This window comes from Anticarsia gemmatalis, chromosome 23 (genome assembly GCF_050436995.1).
Source record: "Anticarsia gemmatalis isolate Benzon Research Colony breed Stoneville strain chromosome 23, ilAntGemm2 primary, whole genome shotgun sequence".
NCBI lineage: Eukaryota > Metazoa > Arthropoda > Insecta > Lepidoptera > Erebidae > Anticarsia > Anticarsia gemmatalis.
Genome location: NC_134767.1, coordinates 6234226 through 6244162, shown reverse-complemented (window position 1 = coordinate 6244162; position 9937 = coordinate 6234226). Strand labels below are relative to the sequence as shown.

At 34.3% G+C, this 9937-nt stretch overlaps 1 protein-coding gene across 1 annotated transcript; it reads right to left on the bottom strand.

Annotated features, from left to right (window-relative positions):
• Window positions 1–4298: 4298 nt before the first annotated feature.
• LOC142983095 (uncharacterized) lies at window positions 4299–9553 on the bottom strand. Its single transcript, XM_076129926.1, has 2 exons — window positions 9390–9553; window positions 4299–7985 (listed from the first exon to the last, which is right to left on the bottom strand). The coding sequence occupies exon 2, from the start codon at window positions 7965–7967 to the stop codon at window positions 4392–4394; it is 3576 nt and encodes a 1191-aa protein (XP_075986041.1). The 5' UTR covers window positions 7968–7985; window positions 9390–9553; the 3' UTR covers window positions 4299–4391.
• Window positions 9554–9937: the final 384 nt, after the last annotated feature.

Sequence of the window (9937 nt, the reverse complement as noted above, 5' to 3'; positions counted from 1 at the left end):
CAAGGTTTTCCTTGAGAATGGAAGTGGAAAGGGATAAGACGTTGTCCTACGTAAACGACGAAAGCAATGCAACGTATTAATACAAACAGGCTACATTATAAACTCGCGTTATGTGTAACTGACTGAGGCCGAATGCAAACCAGTAAAGACGCGGCTGATACTGAGATACTAGAATAAACCTTAACTCCTATGACATGTGGATTAAAATGGCATGCCAAAGATCGAATATATCCAGTATCTTCGCCTCGCCTTCGCTGGTTTGTGTAAGGCCTGATTCTTCACATTTATGTGGCGTTGCGTTCGTCACACAGGACTAATCTAGGCTTTCTAATTGACGCTCTGGCCTATAGCAGAGTCTAACATAAAAATACATTCAAAAAGTGGTAAGAAGGCTTCTATCATCTGTATAACTACATTTCTCCCTTCATTGCAATGGTTATTCCCACACGACTATCTCCTTTCGACCTTACCCTTCTACATTTACGTGCTATTATACTTTGAACAGTACTCGGAATAGTTCGTTATTACACTTGGAAAATACGATGTGATACTGCAAGATATCAGACACATCTCGTTAGGTAGAGAATGATGGCTTTTTGATGTATTTTTACGTGTTTCGATGACAATTTTTCAATGTTGAATTTTATTTTTTTGTTCATATACAAGAATTGAGCAAACATCGCCGGTACTTGATTTAAACTGCGGGTAGATCTAACTAAAAGTTTGAAGTAGGTGTATGAAATAGGGTATTTTTAGTATCCTTTTCCTGCTTCAGAATAGCTAATGAATTTTAGTTGAAACGACCCTAACCGCAGTTTCAATGGAAACAATTTTATGTACGATTAAAAGAAAACAGCCATTAACTAGTACTAGTATTTGGCCTGAAATAGACTAGATTAGGAAGTCTAGTAAAAAATGTATGGGGTCAGATGTATTGACGTTTCCTTTGCTCAATTCTTGTGTCCAAAGTTATAATGTTTGTTTTTGGAGGCAAGGGCCGGTGTACCGCAATACATAGTCGTTTCTAAGCTTCAGTCACAAGCAATCGTCTGACAATAATTTCGAGTTGCTCGTTATTTCGTGAATGTTCCTTTGCTATTGTATCTGGCCGAGAGACGATACACTGTGTTAGTAATCATATTAACGTAGTTTAGACCATGAAAAAACATAACGTGTGCAGTACGAAGTCAACGGTAAACTTGCCAGGAACGATTAAGTTAGAGAGAAAAAGCATGCAATATTTGTTCGTAAAATAGTCTACGCAAGAGCAGTTTAGCTATATTTTTCTCTCGGCCAGCCTGTAAATAGTACTAGATAGTAATCAATGTGTCTACACCCTAGGAACCCTTTTTAAACACAGCTAGATTCTTCACTCTCCTTGTCGTGTTAGGATAGTTCGCGTTTAGTCACATGTTATGACGTCACTTATACACTATTCGATAGGAAAAGCCTAACAAAACCAATCCACGGATTTACTTCCGAAACTGAAATTTCGGTTAAAATTTTCAGCCGTTTTTATGTATTTTTAATAGCCGAAGCCTATGCGAATAATTTGAGATGGATTATTAGATCAAAAGTAACTGATGTTGAACAGTTCCTTTGCCAAAAAAACAACCGTCTTCCGGCAAACATTTTAGAGGGTAGTTAATCAAAATTTTGTATCGAAATTTCATTTCATTGAATTTCATTGACACTACAGTGAGGCCAATTGATTTTGGATATTTTTTACAAAAGTGTCTTCCATTTGTTTTGCGGAACCTCATGACATGTAACTTGATGTTTTATCATACTCATAAATGGACTGTTAATGAAAAGGCACTTTTTAAAATGATTTTATTTTGTGTCTTTTCATATACAAGTCTATACTGCAATACTCGAATTGTTATATACTTAGTAATTAGGTATTTTAATCGGTACTATGAAATAATTGTAGACGAAGGCAGCTCTTTTCTTTAAGTTATCTACATGGTGCATTTTCATCGCTCTAAATAGTGCAGTCAATTAATAAAATAATAAATGTATTTGTTTCAAAATAGCTATTTTATAACTTGCTTATTGTATAAAATTAGGTTGTGTTTCTAGTCTCAGTTGAAATCAACAATTTATATGTAAAATGCAATGTATTTGTGAACTATGTAATTCAAAGAGAGTAATTATTTTTATCGTATTTTATCATAGAATAAATAGTTTTAGTTGAGCTTTTTATAGTTAAGGAGTTTTTGTATATTATTATTAGCTTAGAATGATATTTAGCGTTGTAATTGTTGAAAGTGTGACGTATTTATATCATCTGTTTGTCCCATGTTTTACTTACATACCAATTAGTGCCTAAATACTCGATGATACGATGTTTGAGATACATGCTTATGTTTTTATAAGAACAGATATTTCATACGATCTTAGAGGTGGAATATTGTCTTTCTAGACCCTTTCTAGTACCCTTAGTGTGGGCTTCCTGCTTTGCTTTCGAACTGTCGAACTCGTTTCATACTGTCAACAGGAATTACTAAAAGGAATCCTGGTAATTCTGAAATGGAAGCTAAATTTTGTTTCTAGCAGACGCCTCACATGACGTTTGAATACGTTCAACGAATGATTGCTTGTATTTTGTTATTTGAACGTTACATATTTGTTTCCAACAAAGTTGTTAAATACGTCTTAAAATAAATGTGACGTGTGTGTTTCGCTGTAATAAGTTTTTAAAAGTTCAGTCATGAAACGGGTTGTATTGTTTTCAATGTGAACTTTACTTCTAAAACAGCAGATGATATATTTACGTCACAGTAACTAAAAGTTGTTAAATTTTGTTGCAAAAGTAAACTATATAAAAATGAAAACTTGACGTCCAGTGTTTAAGCTTTTAAACTACCCACACTCATTTTCAAAGTTATGTTATTCTCATATTTGTAAAATTTATGATACAACCCTTTAGAAAGTACACTAAACTTAGTCGCAAGAAAAAAATAAAGTAAAAAAAAGCCTGTATACACAGCAATAATGGACTTTTCACGCTAAAATTTTAAAGCAAAAATAACTGATGTCGATGTCTAATGAAAAGTGACAGCTATACTTATGAAAAGTGGCCAATTTACTACTGCTAATAACCTTTTTAAAGGGTTGTACCAAAACACATTGTTATAGTTTGCTATCCATAAATTATACTCTCCGGCAGTGTGTTTTAACAATTTCACTACTATCCGTCGTTCACTCCTTGATAAATCTACCAATGCCCATCGACACTATGACCAAAAATAAAAACATAATTCACTAAACTTTTCCCAATTTCTCATTATTTTAATTTTATCAACGTTTGTTAATTTGATTCCTCATTCTTATCTACATTTTCTTACATTTTTATAAATCTTGCGGTACAAACTATTTGTTAGTGAACGGTCGATATCTACATTAGTATACGGAGGTGTTGGAATAATAATAAATAAAATTATCTCAGTGCATTTTTCACCATTTACGGATATTCAACAGTTACCAGCCGAATAATCTCGTAATTATTGTATCTATGTGTTATATGGAATATGTTTTTCAATCATAATTGATGCGTAATGGAACCTAACGCCAAACGCACTGGCCGTTAGCCGCTCGCGCGGTTAAGCGCTGGTATGTTATAGCCTAGGGTATTGCCAACCAAAATTCTGTCGATCTGTCTAGTATGTTTTATCCCGAATGCAGCTAGTCGTACAAAATATGAATAAGCAATAATTTCAATGTTGTAATCGACCAAACTTTATACCTAAGAAGGTATATTAAAGCGGTGCAATGTAGATATAAACCGTTCATCGTGTTAAGTGGTGATGGTTATAATAGTAATTGAAGCTTCATTCTAAATAGTATTGTGTCGTAGATATTAAATTTGTTGTTGTACTTATTTTTTATACGGAATATTGATAAATGTTGCATTTTTGTGTAGATTACAGATTAAATTCGCAGAATTAAAATTGTGTTTTAATCGTATTTGTCACCTTTTTAGATAAGATAGTATTGAAATAAGTGATGAGACCGTTTTATGATCTTACGTAATAGCCTGGCTTAATCGTGATGTAGAGTGATGCCACGCTATGCCGTGTTGGGTACTAATTCTAAAAATCCTCGAAAAAAATTATAGGTAATGAGTAGTAGTATGAAAAGCATTTGCTATGCAACTAACACAATCTGCTAAATAACAGCTCCAGATACCATTCTGATATTATAAATGCTCAAGTTTGTATGTTTGTACACGATTACTAAAAGGATAACCTGAACGAAGTCGCGAATAGAAGCTAGTGTTGAAAGAAAAATACTGCTTTGGTTACAATATTATGGTTTATTGATTATATGTAAGCGTATAAAATAACAATGCTTAAACTACATGATTAGATCCATACACGTCTATAAATTTATTGGCTTGACTTACAATAATTAAAAACGCACTTCAACTCAATATCATTAAGCTCCTCTATTTCTTTTAGAATAGACGCGAAGTCTTCTCCGTATTTAGAGGCCACATTATAACCAAACGGCATAATAGACAATACGAATAAATATATTTCAGTCATTTTGAAATCCATCAAAGCCAGGCACGTGATTACCATGATATCGTCACAAGTAATACCCTTATAATTACGATCCAATAATTCTTGTTGGATTATATTTATTCGTCTGGTCAATATGGATATTATGAAATTCAGGAATGATTTAAAATACAGCTTGTTTTCTACAAACTCTTTTATCACGCACCCAATGGCTTTACCATAATTGATTAAGATGTCCCTGACAATTGCTTCTTTAGATTCATTGTCTGTTGCACTAGAGAGCTTAGTTTTGCCGTCAATAACTGCCTTTCGAGTCTCTACATCAATGCGAATCTCCCATGTAACCAAATATATTTCCTCAATCGGCAATGAGTTTTGAAGTATCGAAAGTATGTTCTCCAAAATCAGATAATGATATTTGAAATAATTATGACCATGGTAACTAAATTCTTCTACGAGATTTTGTATGAAATCGTAGCACAGAGTAGGCTTACGCGTAACGGTCTTGTCTTCACGGGCTAAGTTATGCTTCGTGAAATACTGATTCAGGATCTCACTAGTTAATGCCAATTTCTGTTCAAGATCATCGTCGCTTTGGACGTAAGACACGTGTCTCGCAGTAAGCCTCCATTTTTGACTGATCAATCTTGCCATTGTATCGTCGTTTTTCATTAATTCAAGAGTATCAAATTCATTTTTGACGAATTCTTCGACTATAGGCCTAATAACATCCTGGCGTATGGAATGAATATTATTCATCATGTATGATATAACGTTAGTCTTGAGTTCGAGTGTTTTTTCATTTTTGGGCATCTTACACACTGTTTTCCAAACGACAGTCACATGGTCCGATATAAAGTGACGGGGTAGTTGGCCTGATAGCATTAGATTAAATAATTCGTCATCATCATCCTGATGCAGCTCCAGAGTAAATGTACTTAGCGTTTCGAACAGTGCAGTCTGTGCATTCTGATCTTCATCCACGATTTTGTTGTATAAGGCTTTATAAATTATCAACCTAAGTGAAATGTTTTTGGTCTTCTTCCATATGTATAAAACGAGCCTTTTAAGATTTTCCGCATTAAAGCAAGCAAATGCCAGACGTAGACCGTGTTTCTGTATTGACAATGGGGTGTTTAATATAGCTTCGACGAATTCCATGCAGATTGGTAGTGGTAGGTTTGCTAAGTATGAGTTAAACATGGGCAAGCAGCTCCGCACGTAGTCACCTTTCACATACAGAAGTATATTTTTAAGCGGTACTGGTGGACGTGAATAGAAGGCAGTGGCACAAATAGCTTCTTGAATACGAAGTAACTTTTCATCGATTGCACTGCGATTGACTTTACTTTGTAACGGAGCATGTTGCTTCATGAAATCATCTTTATAGGTTTCGTCGGCTAACTGAAATATACCGTAAACTGCAGCTTGTGCAACTTTTGGGTATAATTGACTCTCTTTCAATAGTTCCTTGAAGAATTTCAGATATTCCTTTGAAATGTCGTTTGGAAAGTATACTCTCAACTTTTTCAGGAACTGGCCAATGTGGAATCTGTAGCTGATCTCAATATTCTTTTTAACTACTGGAAGATTCTTTACGGCCAGTTTCGGGTCTTTTTTCAAGTAACGTATTAAATCTTCTTGGGTAGTTTTCTTTGGTTCTTCATGATGTAACTTATGGCACTTGAATTCATCCCAATCCAACTTCATAAGTTTTGTAACAACTTCTGGTATATCCTTTTTAGTTCTGTCATATTGGTGTAAAAGGTCCAATATAAAGTAGATGTACTTGCGCAACTTGTATTTGACCTCATCATCATATGGGACTGAGTCATATTCGTTGATTTGATCCATGTAGAATTTGAATAGGTACTGATATACCATTTCTTGTTGTTCTTTAGTCAGTTGATCAGTATTTCGTTTCAAGGTATAAAAATACATGTTAGTACTAATGTACAACTTCAACGCATCGTGAACATCGAGTTTGTTGACGACGTGATAGATGAGAGCCATTATTTTAAATTCACTCTTACAGTTATAATCGAGCATACTGTACACTTCCAAGTTCTGTAAAATGCTGTTAAAGGCCGCCCAACACTCCTTGTCAAATTCATAAACATTGTGCTGACGTGCTGTGCAGTCAATAAAGTTCTCTTTAGTGTGTCGTTGTTCATTATTATGCCTATCGTAATAATACTTAAATAAGGTCTCTAACTCCCGTTGGTTTTTCGCAGAATCGATGAGAATGTTGATCATTTCAGCCCTTTTAATATTGTCAGGAGTAATCATTATTAATTTCTTCACCTCTTCAAAAGCCTTTGCGAAGTTGACAAACTTGTACCAGTTGTAGTCTCTTCCTATACCCAGGATCTCTTTCTGGCTGGCTATCTGATCGAGAGCCCAATTTTCTTTTTCTTCTACAGTCATAAACTTGTAGCATTGTTGGTTATAAAAGTTAATGCACATTTCGAATGGTTGCTCTGGATACTTTTCGTTGAACATTTGTTTAATTAAGCCGAACCTTTCCTTGTCTGGAATTATATTCAAGATGTGTGTATATGTCTGACAGAATTTGTCATCCCAAAAATCTGCTACTTTGTTAGGAAGTAGAGCAAGTAAATATATTTTAGCGTTTTCTACTGTACTATATTTGACTACAGAGGTCTTGTTCAGAAAGTTTATGTATATTTCTGGCTTTTTAAGTACCCTCTCCTTATGATTCTTGAGAATGTCTTTAGAAATACGCAACCCTAAACGGCTTGGATTACGATAATGAGCTCTCTCTACATGTTTCTCCAACATGTCTAGGTATTTCAAATCGGATACTGAATACAAGTAGCTAATCTCATTAAGTACTTTAATATTATTGCAATCTATTTGAGACATGGATAAGTATGTGTCCACTAGAGTAAAAGAACTACCAATAAGATGTTTGAAATCATTCTTGTATCTAAGCTGGGCAAATAAGTGAGAATTTCCCTTTATAAACTCCAGCTTAAATTCATCACTGGTGAATATAATGAATTTCAGTGCGATGTTGTGTAACTTTGCATCCAAACAATATTTGTAAAAGGCAGATGCGCGGTCTACGTTCCTTACGTATGTAGATACCGTTGTCAACAACTTCTTTTTCATTTTCAGTGACATGAACGGAAACACATTGTTATGAAGGAAATCTACATTGATAATGTTTGAAAACTCATCATCATACATCCATTGACATTTGAGTGCTCTGGATATGTGCAGACTGTCTCCCGATTTCAGCACTTCTATTATGTATTCAATGTTCATGTGTTTCGACGCAAGATCGATTTTGAAAAGTTTGTCTACATCGGAACGCTCAGTTTCTTTTTTGGCTACTTCAAAATCAACATTGCTGAGAGCAGCTTCTTTGACTCTAGCATTCAGCTCCTTCTGCCTCTCACCCAAACTTTTAACCATTGTGACAGGTTGGTGTACCTGAGACCAAAAAAGAAAGCATAAAAACACATAATAATATTTTATTTACTACTAATGATTAATTCTCTCATTCCTGGATGAGGCCCTTGAAATTGCCTTGGGTCATTAAAAATTTTAACCCATTACTGTCCCACTGCTGGGCAAGGGTCTCCTCCCGTAATGAGGGAGGGGTTAGGCCTTGAGTCCGCCACGCTGGCCAAGTGCGGGTTGGGGACTTTGCATGCCTTCAATTAATGTATTAAACAAATTTTAGGCATGCAAGGTTTCCTCACGATGCTTTCCTTCACCGTTGGAGCATGTGATAATTATTTCTAATACACACATAACTTCGAAAAGTCATTGGTGTGTTGCCTCGGGTTCGAACCTGCGACCACTTGCGTGGGAGGTGTCAACTTATACCACTCGGCTATCACTGCTCTTGGGTCATTAATGGGTTAAATTTTTTTATATGATTAATGATTAAAATAACACAGTGTCACACAAAATTTGCACTGCTGTAACATTTTTATAGAACTAATCCTTTTATCAGTGACCTTTATCTATATTTTGCAGATATTGATACCCCATATCAAGTTCCAAAGTTTAAATGTACAGCAACATGAACATATTGCTATTCTCTAAATGGTTGATTCTCTAATTGGTTACCAAATTCTTTTTGAACCACATTTGAATAAACAATGTTGTATAAATGTTTAAGAACATAAAAAACTAGGCATAAGCACTTGAGAAATTTAATAATAATAAATAAATACTATTTAAAAAAATCATCAAAAAGAGAGATTAAATGTGACTTAGAAATAAGAATAAGAAACATATTGCCACATTTTCACATTTCAGGAAGTATCAGATAATCATGGTTTTGAGATAACTAAGAACATTAACAATAAATGTAACCTGATGAGTTCATACTAATCACCCACTTTGACCCTCCTAATATCAAGGCCACATATCGAATCTAAAAAATCTAGGTATATGAAAAAAAATGTTCCTTCATTGTTGAAAACATCAACAAACAATCAATTATTATTGTTATATTCTAAATAGAATACTCTGTTATGGTCAAATTACCTTACTAATATTTCCCAAAGAATGGATTCGCCCAAAACAGTATCTCGCAACGATACATAGAGGCACCTATATGAATATACAATACATAGTTATACAGCTGTAGCTATGTAAGTATAATTCTCACTAGACTGCAGCAAAATTTTAACTTAAAGGTGTACAATAAACCGCACCAAACGTACAAGTATCCCTGTAACTGGCTATAAAAATAGATAAAGCTATGATTCACCCAAAATATATTTCTAAACAACACTTTACACGGGTTTTGTAAACTGCAATAGATATATAGATACAAAGAACTACAGAACTAGATACAAAACAGCAATCTATTATACTTACGTTATACAAAATAAATAAAAATCTTTATAACTTGTGACTAGACGATCACTTAAAACAATAAATTTTGGAATGTACCCGGCATTATTTTAGCAAACACTGAGGAAAATCATTTTCCGGCGACGGACATGACAGTATGACACTCTTGACACTTTCACAGACAATATGACATTTTATTTTGACAGATTGACAGACAATTTCTACGTCTACGATGCGGGCTACTTAAGTCTACTTAATATTAAAGAATAACATTGTACAACTAACACACTTTGGTCTTTAAAATAAGTAGGTAGAGCTTATATAGTTGACGCTAAACAACGTGATTAATATTGCGATAACTTCGTTTAGTCACCACTAACCAGACCAATGATAAACATAGGTATTTATTAAGCTTCTAAATACGTACCTATCTAAATTAATTAACATCAGGCTAAGGACAAATATTTGTGGCCATTGCATAAATATTTTCCTTAGGTTCCTTACCTTTTGCGGGCAAAGTACCCCGATATCACCATCGAGATTAACTAGGCTGTTTGTGTAATACTTTAGAT

What these genes read in the sequence shown, in the direction of transcription:
- LOC142983095 (XM_076129926.1), bottom strand. Translation starts at nt 7,967, where the DNA reads ATGGTTAAAAGTTTGGGTGAGAGGCAGAAGGAGCTGAATGCTAGAGTC.